At 37.1% G+C, this 27,145-nt stretch overlaps 1 protein-coding gene across 1 annotated transcript in view; it reads left to right on the top strand.

Annotated features, from left to right (window-relative positions):
* TMEFF2 (transmembrane protein with EGF like and two follistatin like domains 2) overlaps window positions 1-27,145 on the top strand; it is a 269,238-nt gene that overhangs the window by 208,006 nt on the left and 34,087 nt on the right. The window contains exons 6-7 of the mRNA XM_062201141.1: window positions 4,247-4,395; window positions 5,105-5,164. Coding sequence (XP_062057125.1) covers window positions 4,247-4,395; window positions 5,105-5,164 — 209 coding nt within the window. The remainder of the gene's footprint in view (window positions 1-4,246; window positions 4,396-5,104; window positions 5,165-27,145) is intronic.

Genomic DNA, 27,145 nt, shown 5'->3' with positions numbered 1-27,145 from the left:
AGATTTTTTTTTTTTGTTAAACCCTCCAATTTCATAATTTTAATAGATGCTTGAGTGTGTGTGTGTGTGTGTGTGGTAATGTGTGGTTTTATGGCCCTTATGTAGCATTTTATTTAAGGATAAAATATTCTGAACAACTGATGTTTTATGTAGCAAGATTAATTTAATGCCATAAGAGTACTTAAATATTGAAATGCTAGATATTAGTCCATCTTGTCTTAAAACTAACATTTGCTTATATTCCCTATAAAACAAGAAAAGCCTGGACACTTTGAGAATACAGAGACTAAGAGTCAATGTGATTTAAATTCTTAAAATCATGATAAATATTCCAAGAGTAGACTTAACCCTGTTTTTCAGAGCCCATTCATCCAAAGTATTCCTTTAATCAGTTAATGGTAAGAACTTGGGCCTGTGTTGTTTTCCCTCAAACTTTCAGTATCTCTAACAGGGCAGGCTCTGGCGTCAGACTGACCAGATTTGAAAGTAGGCTCTTTCCTTTATAAGCTGTGTAACTTCTCCAAGACTCAATTTTCTTATCTATAAAATGGAGATAATAATACTGACTGCCTTTCTTTAAGAATATAAATTTGTTGCTATATTCATTCATTTAATTAGTTATACATGTAGTTAACGAAAGTTTCATATGTCCAAAGTATTGGGCAGAGTTGGGAATGCAAAAATAATTCAGCTACTACCAGTAGAGGTCAACATGACTTAGAATTTCAAATGATACATATGTGTGGAAGCCTGCCTGATTTTCTAATTAATTGTGCTTAGACTTAGAGACCAAAATGTGAGAAATAATAATTATGTGATTGGAGTTCAGTGCTCTAATGGAAACTCAGAGTGGGTTCTTGATATTCTATTTGCATTTACTTTTCCCCAAATCACATAGTTTTTGTTTTGTTTTGTTTGTTTGTTTTATATTTATTTATTATTTATTTGAAAGGCAGAGTTACAGAGAGGCAGAGGCAGAGAGAGAGACAGACAGAGAGAGAGAGACAGAGAGAGAGAGAGGTCTTCCATCCACTGGTTCAACTCCCCAAATAGTTGCAATGGCCGGAGCTGAGCCAATCCGAAGCCAGGAGCCAGGAGCTTTCTCTGGGTCCCCCACGAGGGTGTAGGGGCCCAAACACTTGGGCTATCTTCTACTGCTTTGCCAGGCCATAGCAGAGAGCTGGATCAGAAGTGGAGCAACCGGCACCCATATAAAACGTCTGCACTGCAGGCAGCAGCCTTACCAGCTACACCACAGTGCTGATCCCACAAATCATATAGTTTTCAAGACATTTTAGCAAATCTTTGAAGTTTCTAACACTTATTCAAAAAATATATATTTTCCATGGTTTTCCAGTTTCCAGTGATTGCTGAAATTTATAATAGGATTTCTAAATGCACTTTTGTATTTATTTACTATTATTAACTTCTTCCTACCATAGAGAAGAAAGAGAAGAGGGAAGTATAGAGAGGTGTGCAATAGGAAAAGCAACAATGCCATCCACGTTTTTCATGACTTTGAATCCCAGGAAAACCATATCTTACCTCAAGAAGTCTATTTTCTCCTTTTGAGATGACAATTAAAATGCCAAATGTCCACAATAAAACCAGATCCATGAAATGGAAAAAGAAAAGAAATTGGCAAATTAGAAAATGAGGTTCTTGTACAAATACCCTGCAGAATGGTTCAGTTTGGTGCTGTGGCTTAATTGTGAAGTTTATCACAGAAACATTGATGCTAGCCAATTAATTCAACCAAATTTTCTCTTTTCATCTCTGTTCTCATTTCATCACTTCATTATGATATCAAATGGGCTTCTGAACCCCAGTTCTTTTTGGTCCAGATACACATGGAATACATACTGAGTATTTTCAGACTTAGTTTGCAAAGGCCTAGATGAGAAAACATACCCCTGTCTGTGTTAGACTACCGCTAACAGGTGATTTTTAGTCCTTCAAGGAGATAAATGCTAGGATCTAAAACAACCACAGCCAAACCTCAGCTGACTTGAAGGCAAAAGGAGTCACCTTTTGTAAAATGTAAAAAGTCAGCCACCTCACTCTGTCTTTACCTAGCACCAGTGCTTAAAGCAAGGCTGATCTACAAAGTGGCTTCTCTGAAACCACTCTGTGAAGGAGCACTCGGCAGTTCCTGGTCTCAGATTTTCAGCTGCCTGGAATGAGCCGAGGCAGCAATGTCTGGTTCCAGTAGCTGTCACCACATGGCCATGTCATGTCTGAAGAAGTTAAGCCATTCCTTAATGAGTTAGTCACACTGGTTAGCGATGGTTATCATCTGTCCTAGGTATTTGCTCCTAAACTGTGAATGTAAAAATAAACACATTTTCCTAAAGCAAGACTCTTACCCACCCACTCCCAAAATTAAGTGTTTTAGCACAATTCCTGCCAGCATTTTCAACAGGAATCTAAGTAATTCTGACACAGATGGTCTACGGACTATGCTGGGATAAGCATTGGTGGGTAGAAAAACCTCCTCCATTCACTCAACAAACCAATTAGATCGCGACTCCCAGGAAGCCAGTGTGGTACCTGGATAATTACCTAGAACTGCAGAACTTTGGGCTCCAACTCAGATTTCCTGGGGCCCAAGAATCTTCTTATGAACCTTATAGTTAATAGTTCTGTGGAAGAATCTAAAATATATTTCCTCTGGTGGTAGACCCTTGCTCCACAATGTCCTTGCTCTCTGACAGTGTAGAACATCTTTGGTCTGTAAAGTGGATGTCATAAGGATTCCTAAAGCAGTGCGTGTGAAGGCCCCAACATATGGTAACCTGCTTGTCATTGTCGTCATCCTGTTGTGTGCCCAGCTCTAAGTGAGACATACACAAAGAAAACATGTGGTTCAAGAGGTGGGCATTTAGCCTCACAAGTAAGGTGCCCAAGTGCCGTGTTGGAGCGCCCTGCTTCCACTCCCAGCTCCAGCTCCTGACTCCAGCTTCCTGCTAGTGCAGACCCTGAGAGGCAACAGTGATGGCTCCAGTGTTGGGTTCCTGCCTGCGTGAGGGAGACTCGGATTGAATTCAAGGCTCCCGGCTTCTATCCTCCTGCCACCCCACCAGCATGGACATTTGGGGTGTGACCCAGCGGATGGGCACTCTTTCTCTTTCCCTTTCTCACTCTGTCTCTCTGCTCTCAAATAATAATTTTTTAAAAAGTTTTTTAATGTGTGGCTTATTCTATAAGCTACATATGAAACACAATCTGTTTAGAAAAATAATATAGATGAATAAAAATTTGAATTCTAAGTTTATATTCTAAGGCAGTAACATGTTTGCACACACACATACCATAAGACACTCAATATTCTGCATAAGAAAGTAAATTGGAAAATATAAAAATTGTAAGATGAGAGCATACTACAGGAAAAAAATCATAAGATTTCTTTAATATTTAATTATTCTAGCTTAGGTGAAGAATTGTCATTATCAATCAAATTTTCGTTCAAATAATAGGAAAATTTGAAATAGTGAGTGACAATCAACTTTTATTTATTATGTTTATTATTTAAAACAAGAGTGTACATTTGAGAAAATATCTGGAATATACCTACGGAAGCCCAGGAAAGCCCTGAAACTTTATGCAAAGCATGGATTATGTGAAGATGTGTGTTTCTGGGAAGAAATCTGTAGCTTGCATTTGATTCTCAAAGGGTTTTGTAGCCTGCAACGGGTTGAGGATCTCCAGATTCCCACTTAGTGCAAATTTTGTACATTCCTATTTATGCTGAAGACATTTAATCTCCGATTGCATTCCAAATAATTTGCTGCTTTGTTTTCACTTCATTGTCCTCTGAGTCATTTTCTCCAAGTGGTAAGGATTCAAATATCTCAAGAAAAGAAGAGCAGTGAGATTTCAACTAAAAAAGCGAAAGCATAGCTTCATGGCTACTGCTGCCTATTCCAATTCTACAAGCATCAGCAGGGAGATTTATGAACAGGTTTTAAAAGTTCTCAGGCAGAAATTAACTGATAACCATTTTCTAAGTTTCCCCTTTTCATTTTTTACCCGTTGCTCAGTATTCTGAATGATTTTCATTAGTTTTGTGGGTGTTTTTTTTTTTTTTCATCTCAGGTAGAAAAGTGAAGGAACTTCCCTGGAAGGATATAATTCAATTTTGCCTACTTGCATTTTGCCAACTTGGCAAGACTTCCATTTGTGTCTTATTTATCATGTGGTAACAACACTATTGATGTTATGTATTTTGATTTCTTTCTCCCTTTAGGTGTGTGTGCAACATCGACTGTTCTCAAACCAACTTCAATCCACTCTGTGCTTCTGATGGGAAATCTTATGATAATGCATGTCAAATCAAAGAAGCGTCGTGTCAGAAACAGGAAAAAATTGAAGTCATGTCTTTGGGTCGGTGTCAAGGTAATGTTCGTACCAAAATTCATTTCAAAGAATGTTTTTAGTCTTTGTGCAGAAATGAAAAGTAAAGATAACTTCTTATTAGGCTGCTATTTCATTTCTGAGAGACAGTTCTGATTTACAATGGATAGTAGAGACTAGTGCAACATTTGGGCTGATTATAGGTGTTTGAGGGCCTATCAGCAACAGTACATATTTTTTTCTCTATTGTCACAGTGCCCTGAACATAAGAAGCCAATATTCAGAAGACAGCAGACATTTTCAGCAAAGGATAAAAGAGAAAGGCAAAAGCATTTTTAATGAAAAATCTTAAGAATTTATTAGACAACCTTGAAATTAAAAGATCACCCTATCTTTATGTATCAATTCAGTAGAAATATTTTAAATCCATTTTTAAAAACAGGACGTACTAGAATGTTCTATTTCATCTTTTATTCAGAAATATTTTCTTAGTTTTTGAACTATGCCTTTATCTAGCTTATCTCAGTTATGCTTATAAACTTCCTCCTTGTCCCAAACTTTAGGAATTTGCCATCATTCTATCACCTCCTCTGAAACAGAAATTGACATTGGCTTTGTCGATTTGTATAAAGGTTCTTAGAGCTATCATTGTAAAAATTCTCTAACTGTAATGAGGATCATATTAGAAGAGGTTGATGATCCATATTTAGGAAACAGTTCATCAATCTTTACTGTACATTTTTTAATACAGATAACACAACTACAACTACCAAATCTGAAGATGGGCATTATGCAAGAACAGATTATGCAGGTATGTGATATTTTCGGCTACAAAATGTGAGCACTTTTCATAAGAGAGCCCTGAGGAATTGTTGTTTACCATTCAAAGTTGAACTTTGCAAGACCTTTGACACATGATGCTCTTCTGTTTCTTAGTTCAAGACTTTAATAAACAAGAGTAAGTTTTGGTGAAGCAAATAGACAAGCTGTGCTCTTTTTTCCTGCCAGAATTAAAGCAATTGTCAAAAATGTCAGTAAGACATAATTAACTTGTTTTGACAGTACGAATGGTACAAATGACAAAACATTTATCAAATTAGTGGGCATCAATGGAAATTAATGCAATTTTTGACACTACATTGTAATAAATGCAAATGTTCTCATTTTAATTTTCATAACAGTCAACAATAAAAAAGTTTTCTAACCTGAAAAGTTAGGAAGGACAACTGTGAATAGTAATATAAGCTATCATTGTTTAGATGGAGAATTTAAAAAGGTATGTAAGATGTATTTTAAAAATAACAAAATCCTTTAATTTGTTATGAAACTAAATAGTAGCTTCATAAAAATTTACATAAAATACAAATACATATTATTATTATTTAACTTTACTTAATGTAATTTTCCTAGAGTGAAAAATAAATAATTTATGAGTGTACAATTGAAATTTTATAAGATTCTTACATTTTTAAAAATCTGGGATAAAAAAACATAAAATTTTAGAGGTTAATAATATGCAAATTTCTTAAAACTGAACATTCCGTTTGACTATTAAGAATTTTAATTAAGGGGCTGATGCCCTGACTTAGTGGGTAAAACCACCCACCTACAGTGCTAGCATCCCATATGAGTCCCAGGTGCTCCACTTCCCATCCAGCTCTCTGCAAATGTGCCTGGGAAAGCAACAGAAGATGGTCAAAGAGCTTGGGCCCATGTACCCAAATGGGAGAATGGGAGACCCAGAAGAAGCTCCTGGATCCTGGGGAGTGAACCAGCAGATGGAAGATCTCATTCTCTCTCTCTCTCTCTCTCTTTCTCTCTCTCTCTCTCTCTCTCTCTTTCTGTATAATTTTTCCCTTCAAATAAATAAATCTTAAAAAAGGAATTTTAATTAGATTTGAGGTTAATATTAAATTGAAAAGAATTGTTATTTATCTTTCAAAACATATAATACTATTCTGTTTTTCTGAAATTTCATTTCCTCTAACATATGGCTGAGGTTATGTTTACATATAGAGTAAATCACTGTGAGATTAAAAAAACTCTAGTAATCAGATGTTTCCCTTACCAATTATCTCAAGTGTCTCAGAATTTGGACATAATAATTCTCTTTTAAAAACTCTTTCACATTGATATTTTCCAACAACTAGATGATTTTTTCATATGCCAACAGCCTAGAATAATGAATAATGATATATGAAATAATATTAGTTCTACTATTCCATAACCATTCCCAAAGTATCCAGAAGAGATATAAATAGATGTTCTTTGAAAAGAAGAGTCCAGTAGTCAATAAACTTGCAGCAGACTCAGAGAAACAACTGCATCTTTTACCCATAGCTCTTCATAGCTCTTGTGCTCACTATTAAATATTAAAGAGCCATGCATCTTTTATTAACAGTTATCCTTTTGTATCTTCAGGGGTTGATTCTGGGACCCCCATACTCAGATATCAAAAAAATCCTAAGATGCTTAAGTTCATTATCTAAAATGGCTTACTATTTGCATGTAATCTATGTACAGCCTCCTATATAATTTAAAACATCCTATATAATTTAAATCATCTCTAGATGACTTACAGAACCTAAAGTAATGCATATGTACCTAAAAGGGTATTATGATGACAAGAAAGAACAGTCTATATTTGTTCAGTATAGAGGCAATTTTCTAAGAGATTTAATTTATTTATTTGAAAAGCAGAGTTATATATAGAAAGAGGGAGAGACAGGGAGGGAGAGAGAGAGTGATTGATTGGTCTGCCATCTACTGATTCATTCCCCAAACAGCTGCAATGGCCAGGGAAAATCCAGGGGCCAGAAACTTCATCAAGATCTCCTACATGGTGGCAGGGGCTCAATCCCTTGGGCCATCTTAAGCTGCTTTCTCAGGTGTATTAGCAGGGAGCTGGATGGCATGTGACGCTGGAACTGCAAATGGCACCCATATGGAATGCCATCATTGCGGGTGGTGGCTTAACCCAGTGAGCCACAACTCCATCCCCTATAAATGCAATTTTTTAAAAATATATTTTTGATTCTTAGTGGATTAAATCTGTGGATACAGAACCCCTGGATATGGAGGGCCACTTCTACTGACTTTTTAACTTTTTATTGTGCAGAATTTCTACTCTATGTAGAATATTAAAAATATAGGCCTAATAGTATAATGAACCCACATGTATTCATCATTCAAACCCAAAAACACTAACCCAATTTCTTTTTTTCCCTTTCTTATTAAACTTTTATTTAATGAATATAAATTTCCGAAGTATAGCTTATGGGTTACAATGGCTTCCCCCCTCCCATAACTTCCCTCCCACCCGCAACCCTCCCCTTTCCCACTCCCTTTCCCCTTCCATTCATGTAAAGATGCATTTTCAATTCTCTTTATATACAGAAGATCAGTTTAGTATATATTAGGTAAAGATTTCAACAGTTTGCCCATATAGCAACATAAAGTGAAAAAACTACCATTGGATTACTAATTATAGCATTAAATAGCAATGTACAGCACATTAAAGACAGAGATCCTACATAATTTTATTTCAAATTAATTAATTTTCTATGCCATTTCCATTTTAACACCAGGTTGTTTTTTTTCATTTCCAATTCTCTTTATATACAGAAGATCAATTCAGTATATAATTAGTAAAGACCTCATCAGTGTGTGCCCACACAGAAACGCAAAGTATAAAAATACTGTTTCAGTACTAGTTATAGCATCACTTCGCTTTAGACGACACATTAGGGACAGATCCCACATGGGGTGTAAGTACACAGTGACTCCTGTTGCTGATTAACAATTTGACACTCCTGTTCATGGCATCAGTAATCTCCCTAGGCTCTAGTCATGAGTTGCCAGGGCTATGGAAGCCTTTAGAGTTCGCTGACTTTGATCTTATTCCGATAGGGTCAAAGTCAAAGTGGAAGTTCTCTCCTCCCTTCGGAGAAGGGTACCTCCTTCTTTGATGGCCCCGTTCTTTCCACTGGGATCTCACTCACAGAGATCATTCATTTAGGTCTTTTTTTTTTTTCCATGGTATCTTGGCTTTCCATGCCTGCTATACTCTCATGGGCTCTTCCGCCAGATCCGAATGCCTTGAGGGCTGATTCTGAGGCCAGAGTGTTGTTTAGGACATCTGCCATTCTATGAGTCTGCTGTGTATCCCGCTTCCCATGTTGGATCTTTCTCTCCCTTTTTGATTCTATCAGTTAGTATTAGCAGACACTTGTCTTGTTTGTGTGATCTCTTTGACTCTTAGACCTGTCAGAGCTATCAATTGTGAGCTGAAATTGATCACTTGGACTAGTGCGATGGCATTGGTACATGCCATCTTGATGGGATTGTGTTGGAATCCCCTGGCACATTTCTAACTCCACCATTTGCGGCCAGTCCGATTGAGCATGTTCCAAATTGTGCATCTCCTCCCTCTCTTTTTCCACTCTTAGATTTAACAGGGATCACTTTTCAGTTAAAATTTAAACACCTAAGAATAATTGTGTGTTAATTACTGAGTTCAACCAATAGTACTAGAACAACAACAACAACAACAAATACTAAAAAGGATAAAGTATTACATTGTACATCTAAAGTCAGGACAGGAGCTGATCAATTCATTGTTGCTTATAGTGTCCATTTCACTTAACAGGTTTCCCCTTTGGCGCTCAGTTGTCACTGATCAGGGAAAACAAATGATATTTGTCTCTTTGGGACTGGCTTAATTCACTCAGCATGATGTTTTCCAGATTGCTCCATCTTGTTGCAAATGACTGGGTTTCGTTGTTTCTTACTGCTGTATAATATTCTATGGAGTACATGTCCCATAATTTCTTTATCCAGTCTACTGTTGATGGGCATTTGGGTTGGTTCCAGGTCTTAGCTATTGTGAATTGAGCTTTGTGTTCTTTTTTTAAAGACTTATTTATTTATTTGAAAAGCAGAGTTACAGAGAGGCAGAGAGAGATCTTCCATCCACAGGTTCACTCCCCAAATGGCCACAATGGCCAGAGCTGGGCCAATCTGAAGCTAAGAGCCAGGAGCTTCTTCTGGGTCTCCCACGCGGGTGCAGGGGCCCAAGCACTTGAGCCATCTTCTACTGCTTTGCTAGGCCATAACAGAGAGCTTGATCAGAAATGGAGCAGCCAGGACTCAAACTGGTGCCCATATGGGATGCCAGCACTGCAGACCAGGGCTTTAACCCACTGTGCCACAACGCCAGCCCCAAAACTGCATTCTTTCATTCATGAATACTTTAGTATGAAATTAAAGCAGATAAACCCTCTTTTAACAAAATCACACATGGTAATCACACCTAAAACCATTATAAACAATTCCTTAGTATGCACAGCTTTTATCAAAATTATTTGACGGATAATACATGTTTTGTGGTACATTTTTCAGTACTAATATTCCCAAGAAGGTACTTTGGGATGTGTTGATTCATATAAATATTATAAAAAGTAATAAAAGGAGCACATGGTTGGCAAGCAAGACACCTATATCCCATATTAGAATGTCTAGGCTCCAAAGCCAGCTCTGCTACTGACTTAGCTTCCTGCTAATGCACACCTTGGGAGACAGCAGGTGATAGCTCAAGGGGTTGGATTCCTGCCCCCACATGGAAGACCCGGATTGAGTTCCCCATTTTGAACTCTGGTTGTTGCAGGCATTTGGAAAATGAAACAGTAAAAGGGAGTTCTCTCTTCCTCTCCCTCTCTCTCTGTGTTTCTTAAATAAATAATTTTAATAAAAAAATAAAAATAATAAAGGGAAGTCAAGGTCTAAGATCAATAATATATACAGCATTTTTAATTTTAAAGGAAATCAAATTTAGATTCTATATTGTCATAAATAATCAACAGGTTTTTATTTTTTAATTTATTTTTTGACAGGCAGAGTGGACAGTGAGAGAGAGAGACAGAGAGAAAGGTTTTCCTTTGCCGTTGGTTCACCCTCCAATGGCCGCCACGGCTGGCACGCTGCGGCCGGCGCACCACGCTGATCCGATGGTAGGAGCCAGGTGCTTCTCCTGGTCTCCCATGGGGTGCAGGGCCCAAGCACTTGGGCCATCCTCCACTGCACTCCTGGGCCACAGCAGAGAGCTGGCCTGGAAGAGGGGCAACCGGGACAGAATCCGGTGCCCCGACAGGGACTATAACCTGGTGTGTCGGTGCCACAAGGTGGAGGATTAGCCCAGTGAGCCAAGGCGCCGGCCATCAACAGTTTTATAAGCCACCTAGAATACCTTGTATGTGTTTGGTTAACTCATTCATTTGGAAAAATCTTTTTAGATGTAACATTCTATGAGTATCTTCTCCACTGAACTATTCATCATTGGACTTACAGGAATATCAAGCTTCTCCCTGAATATTTTGTCCCTAAAGCATATAACTCTTCAAATTGATTACCATTCATATGCAAATATATGTGCATTTATAAAATTCTCCCAATAGATATCATTATAGGGTTTACCAGTCTGTGACTGCAATGTGGCCATTTTCAAAGAGATTTGGGGGATTAAATATTTTTAAAATTTTATCACTTATTTAATTTCACTTTATTTGAAAGATGGGTATCTTCCATCCACTGGTTCACATTTGCAATGCTTGGCACAGCTGGATCTGGGCCAGACAGGAGCCTGAAGTCAGGAACTCCATCTGGGTCTCCCATGTGGGCAGCAGGGACTGTTTTCAAGCAGTCAAGTGCTGACTCCCAGGATGTGCATTAGCAGGAAGCTGATTGGAAATGCAGTGGTGGGGACTCAAATCAAGCACCCAGATTTGGGATGTGGACTTCTAGAGTGATGACTTAAGCTGCTGCGCCAATATGCCTACCCCTGGGGATAGAATTTTCCTTGCAAAGAAAATCTTACCTGTGTTTGGTTTAAAACAGATGATCTCTGATGTGCAGTCTCACTAATTTTAGGGTTTTACTTTTTATTTAATTCAGATGTAGAGAGGAAGAGAGAGAGTCAGGGAGAACTCCCATTTGCTTTTTCACTCCCCAAATCTCCCCAAAAGGGAGCCCGGAACTCAAAACAGATCTCTCCCATGGATGGCAGAATCCAATTAATTGAACCACAACTGCTGCCTTCCAATGTCTGAATTAGCAGGAAGCTGTAATCAGGAGTCAGAGTGAAGCTTCAAACCCAGATGGTGTGATAAGGGATTCAGGTATCTTAACTACTAGACCAAACACGCATCACCAGTGTCACTGTTTCTATCGACATTGTTCCTTGTCTTATCTTTTTATTGGACATGGAAAAGAAGAGAATATGTTCTTAAATAAATGTAAATGAAAACTATTCCATCACTCAATATGGCCCAGGTTCTTCCAGCTTGACATCAGATTTATCAAGTAAATGTGAAAGAGAAACTTAAAAAAAAAAAAGTAGTTTAAAAATACAAGCTTGTTGGAAACCAAACCAGACATGATCAAAGATAACATCAACTGAAGCTTGGGATGCCTAATTAAACATTGATTATGCACTTTCAAATTCCCTTGGAATTTATTTTAGGGGTCTTTATCTTCATTAGCAGTTTTATATTACTCTTTAGAAATTATTTAATTAATAGATTGCTTAATATTCCCTCACATCAATACAATTTGCATTTTCTTGAATTCTGGAGCAGTAACTTTGGAAAAAAATTAGAGACTGGCGTTGTCATTGTCCTCTTGATTTCTATTTCACATGGTTAAAAAAAATCTCCCAGGAGGGAAACAGGAACTGGATGACTCACATACCTAGAGGTTTGCTGTGTGCTCGTAGCTACTTAAACGTCACAGCCACTTCCCTTGTTAGATAAACCTACACGGTTCTCCCAGCAGAGGGGCATAAGGATGTCAGCACACCTCATTTATTCCTCACAGGCCACTCATTGCACAGGCTTCCAGCTCACACTCTCCCCCTTCTTTCCTTAAAGTCTACCGTGAAAATTATTCATACAGGAACCATGTTTCTGATTCTAAGATTGAAGATCTTCTTTAAGGAAAACCTAAATCTTAAATCCATTGTATCTTAATGTTGACATTACTAAAAGAAAAATCCGTGAGAAGCAGCAGAGGCTGGATTTCAGACAATAAATGCAAACTAAGGAAGCATGCCACCACTAAAACACGTGTGGAATTCCAGAGTCGCTTAATTTCCCCAGGGATGTGAGCTCCATGATCCTCAGAGGCACATAAACGAAGTGGCACCAGGAAACCAAAGAACTTACCAAATCACCCCTGCCCGCGTGCGCTCTCCTTGGATCTGAATCGGATCTCTCTTCTGCCCTCTCCCCTCTAATGAGACGCAAGGCATTTGAGTCTTTGTCCCTCTTTGCTTCAAGGTCTACCCACAGGATCTCTGCTAGATAAACTAAACAGGCCATTTAATGTTATTCTCCCCTCATCAGTCTAACACTTGGATTAGATCTGTCTCTTCACCCTGAGAAAGGTTCCAAGAATACAGATGTTATAAGACCACAAAGCTAGGGTTTTAGAGGCTTTCCGTTGTCTCAAATTGCTGATATTAAATTTCCCTTGTGGACATTTTAGAAGAGCAAATGCTGTGCAGTTCTTGAAATTTGTGATATTTGCATACACACACACACACACATCCTGCCCTATAATAAAATGATGAAGCTAAGCTGTTTTCTTTTTCCTCACCTGGTATATGTGTTTTTTTTTTTTTTTTCTGATTGTGTTGTTTTTCTGTCTAAAAGCCTGATTATGCTTCAGAAAAAGTGGCTATATATTTTTCTAGTAAAAAAATGCTTAATTTTATATTGTTTGATAATTTAAAAATGAAGTTAAATGATTTTGTTTTTATCATCTAAAAATAAAGTGTATTTTATTTTATGACATCCTGAACCAGTTTCCAAAATAAGGATTTGCAGTGTCTTATAATTAAAATGCATTCAAAGAGATTGTTTAAACAGAAACTGAAAACATAAAAGCAGAACTGTTACAATCGCTGCATTTGGCCTTAAGCTTCCTTGCAACCAATGCAAATAAAGAAATTACTATTGAATCTATTCATTCAACAGATACTTACAGGGACCCTGCTCTGTGCAAGCCACTGTCCTGGATTTTACAAAAGTGAACAAACCAGCACAGGTCTCTGTTAAATGGAACTTAGGTTTTCATTATCTGAGAGAAATAAATAGAAAGTAAATTCAGAGACCAAAGGCAATGTTGCTCTATGTCAAGTTATAAAGAAAATGTTTAGAACAGATTTTTTTTTCCTAAAAGACATCACTGGAAAACAATATGAAGATAAAATTTCCAACAGTCTCGGTTTTTATAAAATGTGCCAGTGTAGTTAGGAATTTTAAAAAATATTTATTTATTTTTATTTATTTGTTTGTTTATTAAGAGGGAAAAAGAGAGAGGGAGAGACAGAACTTCCACTCACTGGGATTTTTAAAATTAATTTTTGATAACTTTCTAGGACATTGCATTAAAATATGCATAACTCAATAATGCATGTGACAGGCTAAAGTAATAACTTTCATTCAGATATACTTCCAAAGTGGAAAAACTAAATAAATAACTTAAAATACCAAGTAAAGTGTCTTTGAGGGAGAGCATGTTCCATTAGTTTTCTTTCTGTTTTCTATAAGCTAAACAGCAACTGGATAAAGGAGCAATCAGAAAAGCTGAGAAAAGATATAGAATTCTATTTCATAGAATGTATATAGAGAAAAAAAATTCCTCTTTGTTAGCTGTTGCTAATGAGAATGGCAAACCCTAGAGTATGTGAGCCTTTGTGGGAGCAGGGTCTGCCTAGCTCTGATGTAGCTACAGCCATGCATGGAGGCCATGAACCTAGTTGTTGAGCACAACATTGTGGCACTCACCAGACCTTGTAACATTTAGGAAGAAATGATTTCTCAGAATTTTTTTCTTTCGAAATGTATCACTTATTTGCAAGCAATAATTTAGAGATTAAGCCATCATCTAAAATATGAAAGAAGGAAGCCAGAAATATATAGGTAAACCAGATTCTACTCACCCTGTTACTACTCCGTCAACCCATTTTCCACACTAAGAAGAAATTGACATCCTAAAAGGATATCTAGATAGTATAAGTAAATTGTCAAAATAACTTGTTCTCCGTGAAAGCCATTGCAATTTCCAAAGGCTTTCACCTGTGTTGTCTCCTTCAGTTCTCACAACAGCAATGTGAAGAACATACTGAATTCATGTGACAGGTGAGAAATGGAGGTTTAGAGAGAGATTCAAGAAAAAGACTACACGATAAAGCTAACGTTCAGCCCATCATCCCATCACCACTAATTCCAGAACCCAGCAAGTGTGAATGTGAGGGACCCCGGGAGAAATGTCAGTAACTAGCATTCTCAAGGGCTTTGAGATGGACTGAATCCCAAAAGTTAACCCCAGGGGAGCCCCAGACTCAATGATGTCTGCAATGCTGCGAGATGCTGCAGAGTTGCTTTGCTCTTTGAATTTGTGTCTATACATTTTAAATATCCTATAAGTACAATATTGTTTAGCTTTTAAATTCTCCTATTCTTTTTTTTTATTTCTCCACACAGTGTTTCCTTTAGAAAAATCTTGCATTAACAAAAACAAAACAAAAATGATTAACCTCTTCGTGATACTTTGTAGTTTTACAAAGATCTATTCACATTACCTTATTTGTTCTAATGTCAACTTAATAAAAAATAAAGGAGTTACAATACTAAGGGAGATACAGTTGAGGATGACAGAAGCTAAGTGGCTAACCGAGAACTAGACGTGGTATTTTGATATATAGATCACTCTTCATATGAATAGGGCACTTGTTTGATTTATCTAATATTTGCCTCAATTTCTCCTCCACTATACATTTATCGGCATGAATATCAAATGGTTTCATATCATATTTGAATTAATTCAGTCATGTGGCAAAAATCTACATTTAAAAATGAAAGCTTTTATCATTTGCTCATGAACACAAGGAGCACTTCACTGGAAAACACGTTATGTCTGGGCCAATAACTTGATCTGTAGGAAATAAATAAATAGCAGCAAATGCAGGCAGCAGCTTGTAGCACAAATATTGGTATCAACAGTGAAATAAATAAAAATGTTTGCCCAGGCTATTATAGTGCCACCAGACTAGCCTGGAATATTTAAGCTCAGAAAATGAATTAAGATGTCAAGATTTTTCAAGATTTCTGAGGGAAAGTGTCTCAATTCAAGTGTTTTCCCCTCTGGGATTTACATTAAAGTGCTGCAAAATTCATAAAGCTTCCTATGAACTCTAACTCACAATTTTTCCTGCTCTCTTGAACTTCTGCGCTTTCATTGTTTTCCCCATAAAATCGTGTATCCAGTCATCTGTAATATTATGTTATGTTCATGGTTATAGATAAACACAGAAATGGTATTTGCAATACAGATGAAGGCTTCTACTGAAGAATTGCCTTGGGCCCTGGTAGACACTCTGGAAAACTTTGTGCTTATGCCCCAGTTCATAAATGCATCCTGCATCATTTATGTGTACTTTTGCTGTTAGAAATGCTCCTTTCTGAAACAAATCATCCACCTTGAGGGGTTACTTCTCTACCTTTCTCTTGCATCAACGTGTGCCAGGTAGTGTAGTGGCTGTAGCCATGACATCAAACAGCACTGAGTTTAAAGACAGGGCCTTGTTATTAATGCTGATTTAGCCTTGAAGGATTTAGCTGACCCATCTGAGCCTCAGTTTCTTTATGTGTTCAGTGGAGGTACGCAGCCTACTTCCAAAGGTTTTAAGTTTATAAAAAGGCATCATGCGAGTCACTGGCAAGCAACTAGTGAACTAGCAATTGTCATTCTTTTCTTTTGTTCCAACAGTCAAAATGAATTTATTCTTATGGGAAATATAACTAATTGTATGGATTCTGGTGAGTCCAGAAGATACGCGTTCAGAGTTTTTATACGTATCTTACCATTTAGAGAGTCATACAAGAAGCTTGTGGTACTTTTTGGTACCCAAGTCATATAATAGCTTGCTGCAAGAGATCTTGGATCTTTAGTTCATCCAAAAGAAGTATTTATTGAGCACTTATGTATACATTTATAAGTTTTCATGACATTAATATGTCTAAATTTTCACACAAACAATAATTCAATTTTCCTCCAGGTCATGTAATTTAGTGTATGGTATATTTTTGGTCACTTAACAATCAAAAGTTTATTACACCAAGAGACTCAAACAGTGAAGTGGGAGGACATAGTCCATGAAAGAACTGCAAAATGATAGTATCACTTTTTTTTTTTCAATTTGATCTTTGAAATCAGTTACTTATACCCCAAAGTATATGTTTGAAGGAACCATATATACATTATTTTAAATAAATCTATGTGATGATGACCAAGGAAAACAGGAGTGTGGTATATAGGAATTTATTTCTGTTTATGCAAAATATTACTTTCACTCAAAAATGTTAATGTTCGCATGCTGATGATTAACACATGCACATCTCAAAGAGTCGAGGACAAATATTTTTAATAAGAATTGATTGTAAGAAAAGGTGAAGTCTATTTCACATAGGAGGCAAGGAGGGAAAAGCCACTTGTGCTTAACTGCCTGGATATTACTGATGAAAATGCCATGATTCTCCACCTTGATATGCTCAAGTATGCTATTTCCACTCCTGGGAAGAGTAGTGTACGTATGGGTAGAAACTATGACACTTAAGCAAAAGTAGGATATATCCCAATGATCTGTTTAATTTCAAGACACAGTGTTTTCCACAAAATTAGTAAATAAAATTCAAGCAGTTTCAAAAAAAAATCCAAAATGTTCGGACCACGTTGATTTTCCGCTTTGGTTAGTGAATCTGACATGCCCAAAATATAAGAACCCACATTGTCAGCCACATAAAAATTCAGTACTCATATCTTGGTGATTTGAGACTGTGTACAAACATAATCAACGAGGAATATTTTTAAAACCTCTAAAACTAAGTATCTCAGAGAAAGGGTATTTCCAGTTACATATTTCTTAGCTAGTTCCCTCCAGTTGTTCATTTGGAAAAGGCTGAGATATTTAGTTCAAACTCCAATGTAATCAAGAAGAAATTTAACATATGAGCCAGACTCCAAGCATAACAAACATATGGGAATCAGTGACAAGGCTTAAAAGTAGGAGGTGGCCTGTGAACAGGGAATAGTAATGAGAAACAGGAAGAATGCCCCACCTCTGAGAACTGAGATGCAGGGGGAGAAGGTAGGAAATATGATCGCTTTGCTAGGAGGCGGAAGGGATTTGGCAAACTCCAGGAAGACTAGTGCTTCATTATGCAGGAAGAGAGATGGAATTTCAATGAAGCATCTTATGATTCAAGGGAATGCATTTTTTATGGAGTAGAGTTTCTGATGGACTTTGGGCAGTGTTTGGTGTTTGGAGCATGGAGATAGACTTCATCAAGTGTAGAGAACCATCAAAGGCAGTGTACCATGGGTGTGACTCAATGGAGGATGGATCAGAGAGAGAGTAAGAATGACAGTTTGAATATTTAAATTCATGGAATACCAGGAGTAAGTTGTTCTCAGTGGTGAACACAAGTTAACCAAATGTACTGCTCACATATTGGTTTTCATTGAGAAAGGATTGCCTGGATGACTTGTATGCTTTGAGTAGTGTGCTATGTTCCTAGAGCTGAATCATCTGAGAAGCCCAGTCAAAACGATGTAGCTGAGAGGTTAAACAGAGCATGTAGACTTCCGACATGTTTGAGTGCAGGTTCAGTCTCTGCACCTCCACAACTGGCCCAGCTTCCTGATAGAGAGTTGGACCCCTGCAACTCGTGTGAGAGAGTCTAATGGAGTTCTAGGCTCCTAGCTTCAGCCTGGCCCAGACCTGTCCATTGTGACTATCTGGGAAGTAAACCAGCAGATGGAAGATCTCTTGCTCTCCCTCTCACTCCTCTTGTTCTCGGTCTCTCTCCCTTCCATTCCCCCATGACTCTGCCTTTCAAAGACATATATACAATCTTCAAAAAAATACAGATGCTCTTGCCCTCAGTTCACTATAAATAAGAAGTGTCTTGGCTAGCACTTCCTCTCCCATGGTGAGAACTTGGCACTAACACAATCGGCCTGTGTGAGTTTTTATCTGACTTTTCATTTCTGGATAGTATACCATACAGTCTACTTATTTTTCTAGAAATATTCATAGTAAAGTTAATCAAGGTAAAACTGTGGCCTAGTCACACAGAAATCACTTCTTGGCTAGAGCATCTGGGGCTCTGGACAAGCATAGACAGTCCTGATGTCCTTACTTCTCAGCTCCTTTGGAATCTCTTGCTCAACAGCCCCAGGAAATGTCACTGTGTGTTGCTATATCAGCCAGGGCTGGCACTGTGGCCCAGTGGATTAAAGCCCTGACCTGAAGTGTCGGCATCCCATATGGGCGCCAGTTCTAGTCCCAGCTGCTCCTCTTCCGATCCAGCTCTCTGCTGTGGCCTCGGAAAGCAGTAGAAGATGGCCCAGGTCCTTGGGCTCCTGCACCCAGGTGGGAGACCCGGAGGAGGCTCCTGGCTCCTGGCTTCGGATCAGCGCAGCTCCGGCCATTGCGGCCATCTGGGGAGTGAACCATCAGATGGAAGAACTCTTTCTCTCTCTCTCTGCCTCTCCTCTCTCTGTGTAACTCTGACTTTCAAATAAATAAATAAATCTTTTTAAAAAAAGATATATCAGCCATATTGAGTTGGTGGGCCCTTCTGCATTGTGAAACATGAAAAAGCTTTTACATAAAGTCAATATGAAAGCAACTTTTCAACACAAAATCCACAATGTATGACCAATTAAAAAGAAAAATGAGTGATCTACAGAAGGCAAGATTTTGATATTTTTGTTTGTTTTTCTAAAGCAATTCTTAACATTTATGCTAATAACTGCCATTTATAGTGACATTGTTAATGTTTAACTTCATAAAACAAAAGCAGAATGAAATTGATTAATTATTCTGAAAACACAGAATAAAATGAGGGATTCTTTTTTTTTTTTTTTTTTTTTTTTTTTTTTTTTTTTTTTTTAGTTTTTTGACAGGCAGAGTGGACAGTGAGAGAGAGAGACAGAGAGAAAGGTCTTCCTTTTCCATTGGTTCACCCCCAATGGCCGCTGCAGCTGGTGCACCGCACTGATCCAAAGCCAGGAGCCAGGTGCTTCTCCTGGTCTCCCATGGGGGTGCAGGGCCCAAGGACCTGGGCCATCCTCCACTGTACTCCCGGGCCACAGCAGAGAGCTGGCCTGGAAGAGGAGCAACCAGGACAGAATCCGGCTCTCCGACAGGGACTAGAACCTGGTGTGCCGGCGCCACAGGCAGAGGATTAGCCTAGTGAGCCACGGCACCGGCCAAAATGAGGGATTCTACAGAGAACTCTTAATGCACAATCAATATTTGATAGTTATATAATGTGCCAGTAAAATATAAGACAATTAAAAAAATCCTCTTTTAAAACTTTTACACTTTCTGAGGTTGAAAACCATGTATACATGTATTAGAAAACTGCCCCCCAACAGTAACTTTGAAAATTTTACTTAATAGTAAAAATGTGTGTTTAGCTAAAAGCATTCAATTCATTTTTAAAAATAATTCAGAAAATGAAGCCTAAAAGCAAACTTCATTTGTCCTCCAGAAATTAGTATTCCTGAAGGATCATGTTTTAGTTTATAGACTTAAAAACAATTCATATTTTGTCAGCCAGTACACAGCCAAAGTTATTTTTCCAGATTGAGTGTCCAGGGACTGTCACAATTATTCTACAAAGCTTGCAGAACTAGTTTCTTTTTTTTTTTCTATTTATTTTTCTGTGTTTACCTACTTTCATACCCACTCAACTAGCCACTTACCCAGTTCCTACCATTGACATGGGTGCCTTTACTACCAGTTTCTGCCTTTTACTGCAATGGAGCAATAGAAGCATGTAGAACCAACACAGAAGTGGAAATGTTTCTATAAGATGGTTTTAATAAGCTGTTCGCATTGTCTTCCGTATGTAGAACATCAATAATAAGCATAACATCCTTCAGCAATGTTAGAACATCATTAGCACTTGTGTATCTAGCAGACTGTCTGTTCCACATTCTAATATTGAAGTTGGCTGCTTTCTGCAACCTAGCATGCTTCTGAGATGATCACCATAACCATGAATTGATATGTGTGCAAGAAACACAGCTAATTATATAATGTTATCCCAAGAAAACCATTATCATCTTCATTATAACCATGATTATCATCATTATCAGAATCATCAGGAAAATAAAACCACGAGAATAGACTCAGTACATTCCAAACTCAACTAGAAATTATACGTGCTTTAGTTGTTGTTTTGGATTCTCTGTATGGCTGTTCTCCAATGAAGTGGATAATATGTTCATTTCTTAATTGCATTTGGAGTGTAGAGCAAACTACTTATAAGGCCGTTTGTAGGATAAAGAACTTAAAGCAGGAATGCAGAAACTTTTGATTTAGTCTTAAAATGCCTCAACAATGCTTAGGTTTAGAAATCCTACCTATGGCTTCGTAAGCCAAGATAAGTACGTTTTAGGTAGAATCTAGACGTTAAGAGGATATTGTGGAGTGTGGAGTTAGGGTCCCTAATCATTTATGAATTTCCCTGATCTCCAAAATGAGATAGAATTCCAGACTAAGGATCAATGGTTTAGTCTAATATTCTTTCCACTTGCTCCTTCACATATACACATATTTTAATAAAAGAATAATAATAGCCATCCCACAATAGAAATGTAAGGTTTCATAAAAAGCTCAGAGGAAAATGGATTTAAAAATGAAGTCTATTTTGGTGTCAAAAGTTTTGAAATCCATGTATATGCAGGGTCTTCAAAACATTCATGGATGATGTATATTGTGAAAACACTATATAAGGATTTCAAAATTTTTTGCACTAACATAACTTTACTATTCAATTTCACTTTCTGTGAACCTTTTGCAGGCCTCTAATAAGAGAGAATATTCCTCTACCAAGATTTACTAGGATGACAAAAATGTGTAGCCAAAGAGGAAGTTTCATTTTCAGTTATCATAAGTTATTAAGAAAAGGTTATATAAATCATAATAATTGGATCTCTTATTTGGTATTCCTACCTAGTAGTCTCATAACCTGGATCCTTGCTTTATTTCTCTTCAAAGCTCTGTCAATTTTTTACATTCAGAATAGATACTATTTACAGATTTTGATTTAACTGATGAATCAAATGTTGCCTATTTGAAAGATTTTTTGATAACCTTCTTTGAGGGGGAAAGAGCAACCATTTCAAAGCTTTTTTTGTTATCAGTGTATCTCTTCATTATCTATTTTTTATACCTTAGCTTATAAAAATATATTTAAAACCAACTGGTTAAATTCTATTTAGATATTCCACAGTAATTCTTTGAACTAAAATTATTGTGATGTTTGTGGAACAGTATGAGTTTAGAACTTGAGTGTTCATGAAAAGTGTCACAGCTGAAAGAGTAGGGGAATCTACAGATGTCATTTAAATGGCAACTTAGCACTCAGCTGCACTGGGTCACTGCAGGGGAGAACAGGGACGTGTATGGTTGTGGAGTGGTTTCCAGGCATAGATCCTCCTTGAAACAACCTATATACCTTGCTGCATCCCTATGTGTCTTCCCTAGTGAAATAAAGTTACTGGCGTTGCAACAAGGACAATGAGGATATTTGTTCTAAAAGACAACTTGAAAAAGGAACAAGACAACAGGAAATGATAAATGAGCAAGTCTTTGCTGCAGTAATTACTTTAGTATTGAAATAAATGAATAACTTTCAGAGCAATGCTATTTTCTGTCTTAGATCATATTACTACCTATTTATACGGTCTGTGCACCACTTCCCATTTGACTAGGAAAATTCTAAGAAAGAGTTAATAAATAAATTGTCTAAGAAATTCGTGTTAATGCCCTGAAAAACTCTTGATGTCCTTTGTAAAAAAGAGTAGCTCTAAAAGATGGCACCGCTGTAGATTTTCTTATTCATTTGTGTTTCATCTACACTAGTTTTATGCCAAAAGTTAGTCATTAAAGCAAAAATTGAAGTAAATCTTTTTGGTATAGATGGGTGAAATAATATACAATTATCTATAATCTGTTTATTAAATGTTATATGTGAATGATTGGTTTATTTCTACTGAAATGTTTCTATTTTTTGTGCTAAACACATGAGGCAAGTTATCGAAAGACCTAATATTTAAACCTTATTGTTCAATTTTTCAAAGGCTATATTATCTGGGAAAATATCCTAACTTCTCTGAGAATCTTTGAAAGAAAGGTATTTGGGGAGCAGCCATTGCTGTGTCCCACCTAAGAGTACCTGTGCTCAATTCCCAGTTCTGGCTCCTCTCTCCAAATTCCTGCTAACACAGATTCTGGGAGGCAGCAATAATGCCTCGAGTAGTGGAGTCTCTGCCACCCATGGGACTCTCCATGTCAGCTTTAACCTCGTCCCAGTTACTGTGGACATTTGGAGCGTGAACTAGTGATGGGACTGCTCTCTCCTCTCTCCCTCTATTTCAAAAAGATTTTTAATAATGATTTTTATCTACCTTTTTTGTATGTCTGACACATGAAAGTACTTGTGAGATGTGATTCACTGTACAGTTATAAGGGATTCCTATTGGAACAAATTTAGAATATGAATACAGTACATTCTAAAATGTTTTCTGTATTGCCATCAAAGCATTAATTATTTTCCAGATAGAAGTGATTATTTCAGTTGGGTAGCATAATGTGTTCTGATTTTTTTAAAAAGTCAAACTGAAGATTATTAAGTTCTGCATTCTTATTTTCCCATTGCTTTGTATCAAGAATGAAATCCTTACATTTGCAATAAAATGAATATAACTGGAGATAATTATGCTTAGTGAAATAAGACAGACCCCAAAAGACAATCGTGTGTTTTCTCATAATTGTAGTAGTTAATATTAGATAGAGAGTATAAAAATTCTGTAGATGTCATTTGGCATAGATTTATAAATCTTGCTTCACTGCATCATACCATGTAAATGACAATAGATTCTTATTTCACAAGTTTTTAAAAAAGGAATGGGAGGTGGGGACTAATGAGCATTCTTAGAGTACTAGTAATGCATTTTCCTCAGTTTGAGTGTTGGATATGAGTGCGATCAGATACCAAAACCTCATTCATCTATACACTTATGTACATTTCTTGGTATGCATACTAAATCTTAAGAAAATGCTTTAAAAATTAGATTACAAGGTTGATGGGTTCTCTCATTCAATGGATGATAAATAAAACTCAGAACATTTGCCCTACATAGTTTTGTTCCCAACTGATTGACTTAAGTCTCCTTCAAGTTCCATTTCCCAAAAGCACAAGAACTGTTTGGGCAATCATTCATATTGTTACAACAAGGTTATTTTCTCCTCTTAAAGTAATCCTAAGAAATGGAATGGTTCATTGGATTCAACACATGAAGAGTGTCTCAAAATCTGAGCCAATAGTTGTCAGTCTAAGGCAATATTATTTGGCCCTGTAATAGAAATCTACACAGAATTTGAATGTAATTATATGCCAATTAAAGTTATGAATTAAAAATGTTAAGAACATATTCCAGTCATGAAACATACTATCATGCTCACAATTTGGAATCGGATTTTGTTGAGAGATTCTGGCAATGAATACAAAGATACCCCTTTCTGGTACTGCATAGGAAGAATTTTAAGTTGCAACTCTATTTAAACAGAAATAAATAAGCAGTCTAGTCACTGGTGTTCAGGCAGATTAAATTCTAACTTCTTCCCTTCATATAAATGAGACTTTAATCTGTTTTTAACTTTCTTTAGAGAAATAGATTTTTAAAGTTTTCCTTATCATCTGATCCATTAGTTAATAATCCTCAAAAATAATAAAGGAAATACTTGTTTTTAATTAACAAACATTTTTTAATTGGGATTTGATTTGCAAGGGTGCCCTTTATTCCTTGAAAAAGAGATAGAAAAGAAAACAATTTTTGGTAGTTTACCTCCAGAGTTTATTTTACCATTACTTCCCATAGTGTTTTCAGTAGATGGGCTGCTCAAGGTTTAGCAGAATACATCCACAAGCTATTAGATTTTAAATTTAATTTTGAGCCTTAAATAGCACAGTTCATTCACTGCTCTATGTGACATTTTAAAAACCTGAGCAAATAGTATTATTCATGGAAAAGAAAAGCTCTTTCTCACTAGATTCTGCATTTAGAAACAATATTGAATTGATCTGAATAAAAAAAAATTGCCTTAGAAAACCTGAAATGAACATAAGCATAACAGTTGATCTCACCTTCTATTTCCTGCCTTGGTCTTCTGTTTCTTTAGAGTGGTTCTTAATATTTATGTAAACATCACATGTGTTTGGATGCAACCAGGAGCCAGTTTGCTCTCATTTTTGTCAGAGCCCAGGCCTACTGCACTCTGTATTTCACAGCTGTAAAAGGTCCTTGCCCTGGGGTTGACCCTCCTAATAAGAAGCGTGTTATAACCAACCTACCAGGCACTGTTATCTAGTATGTCAAGATCACTTGTGTATTTTACTACTACTTCTTCACCCCCCAAAAGAAAATGGTGCTTTTAGGCGAATAAATCTCTCCTGCCTTACCTTTCAGGCAGAATTCTAACATTCCTTGGAGTGACAAAGGTTCATATCCCTTCTTGCCCCCAGGAGAGAAAAAAAAGATTAAGATGCACCATTAATCATGCAAACTGTCTACTGCAACAGTGCCAAGAAAATGATCATCCTCCCAACACCCATCAATATTCCTGACACTTGTCTTAAAACTCAGGTCATGCTTATCCATCTGCCCGTAGAGAAGTGTCAATGTGCAAACATCCTCTCACTATTTTTAGGGTCATGTTGAAATTATCCATCACCTGCCTGTCAGTTCATCCAGTTTGTCATATAATCCTGACCTACCCATGTCTATTACTGGTCATCTCCTTTTTGCATTTTGTTTTAACAGCATTAAAGTATAGGATAGTTTTTAAACTGCCGAATAGATGAGACAGTGGCATCATATTGTAGGTTAGAGTTTCCACCAAGAAATTACTATGCTCAGTGCCTCCTCATTCTTAATAGAAAATGCAGACATTTGGTTCCCCAGGTCTACTGTAAGATCTACTTCAACTTATTTCTGGTAAATGAATTTTCATTTCTAATGACTTTCATTATAAAATCTACTATATTTTTATCTTGGGAAAGGGTTCCAACAAGTTAAAAACAATGAATGAAATAAGCCTTTTAAGATCAAAGAGTCCAAGTAAAGTTCTTCTGATAAAATTTTCAGTACTCTAATTATGTTATATGCAAAATTAAAAATGAAATAGGAATTTTGATTAAAAATGTGTTGCATCACCAGAAACTCAGTACGATGTATCTCGTCTTTCATTCTTAGTATAGAAGTCATAATCACTAAGCTAGCTGGCCAGTCGAGTTTTTCACTGGTGTCAAGTCACTTCCACATTTTAATTTCACATTTAACATAATATGCAAAGTGGTATAACTCTTTCTCCACCGTATTCTCCCCTGCTACCTATTTCCACTGTCTTCTACTGACACCTTTAGAAAGGATTAGTGTGCCTGAAGAACAGAAGCATGTCCATCTAGCCAGAAATGGCTCAGAACTGGAATGGAATGCACCCTTGATTTTCGATACTACTGTGCAGTAATCCTCAGGAAGACCTGGGCCATCCTGCCTTTGGCCACAGTGCCCCTGAGCCTTAGTTTTCTTACCTGTAAATTGTAAGTCTTAGATGATCTCCAATTTGTGTTTCAGATAAAAGTCTCCGTTTCTACTGCTCTGTACAATAATGGCACATAAAGCCCAGACTAGTGTGCTCAGCCTTCTCCACAATGACTTTCCCAAGAATCTGAAAAACATGTCAGAAAACGATTAGCAAGTCTGTAGAGTGTCTTTTCTGAATGATTGTGGCTTTAGTCAACATCGCTGGTCTGGGTTTATCAAAATATTAAATTTTAAGCCTAGAAAAGTATGGGTTATTTTCAGTCACTTTCAAGTGACATGAGTTTAACTTGATGCTCAAGAAATCAACTGCCCTGGTTCTCAGAAGCTCCTATCTAGGACTTCAAGGTGGTAGAAAATAATAAAGCAATCTGAGACTCCATAATCCACTCATGTGGAAAATGCAGTGCCTTAGAGAGATTGTGATCTAGTTAGCTATTTGACTTCAGAAATTTAATTAGTGAATTTCTTATCAGGATTGTTCAATTTTTCACTGACACTGAAAACCTTTGTTTTGATTTTTTGGAAAGAAGGAAATTCAGGGGCAAACTACACCAAAGCTTCTCTCTAACTTTAAATTCAGAAACCTGTGTTACTCTAGCCAGCACTCACATACTAAACTATTAGTCAAATAATTTTCTTATGGCCAATGGGAAGTCAGTCAAGCTTTTGGAGTGCTAAAGTAGAAATAACAGGAGACCACACTTATTTTACATGGACTTTGTGTTGTATGTTATGTATGCAACATGCTCTCTCATGTCTGCACAATCTCTTATACAGTAAGCATTACAAGACCTTTTTAGAAATGAGGAAAGCATGGCTCAGAGACATCCATGGGTAGCCATGACTGACAGCAAAAGACAGCAGCCTTAAAGAGGCCGTGGTGTCCGCGTTGGCTTTACCAGGCAGGGAAGAGAAAAGAGCACTGAACATAGGGAACAACATCAAAAAGGCAAAGTTGCTTTGGTCCGCAGGTGTATTTAGAGTAGCAAACAGTTTTGTCACAACTGAAGCAGGGGATGAAGAAGGGAAACAAAGTGAACTAAGTAGGAAC

The sequence above is a fragment of the Lepus europaeus genome, chromosome 1, assembly GCF_033115175.1.
Source record: "Lepus europaeus isolate LE1 chromosome 1, mLepTim1.pri, whole genome shotgun sequence".
Lineage (NCBI taxonomy): Eukaryota > Metazoa > Chordata > Mammalia > Lagomorpha > Leporidae > Lepus > Lepus europaeus.
Note: the sequence above shows the minus strand (reverse complement) of the source record. Positions and strands in the feature narration are given on the sequence as shown.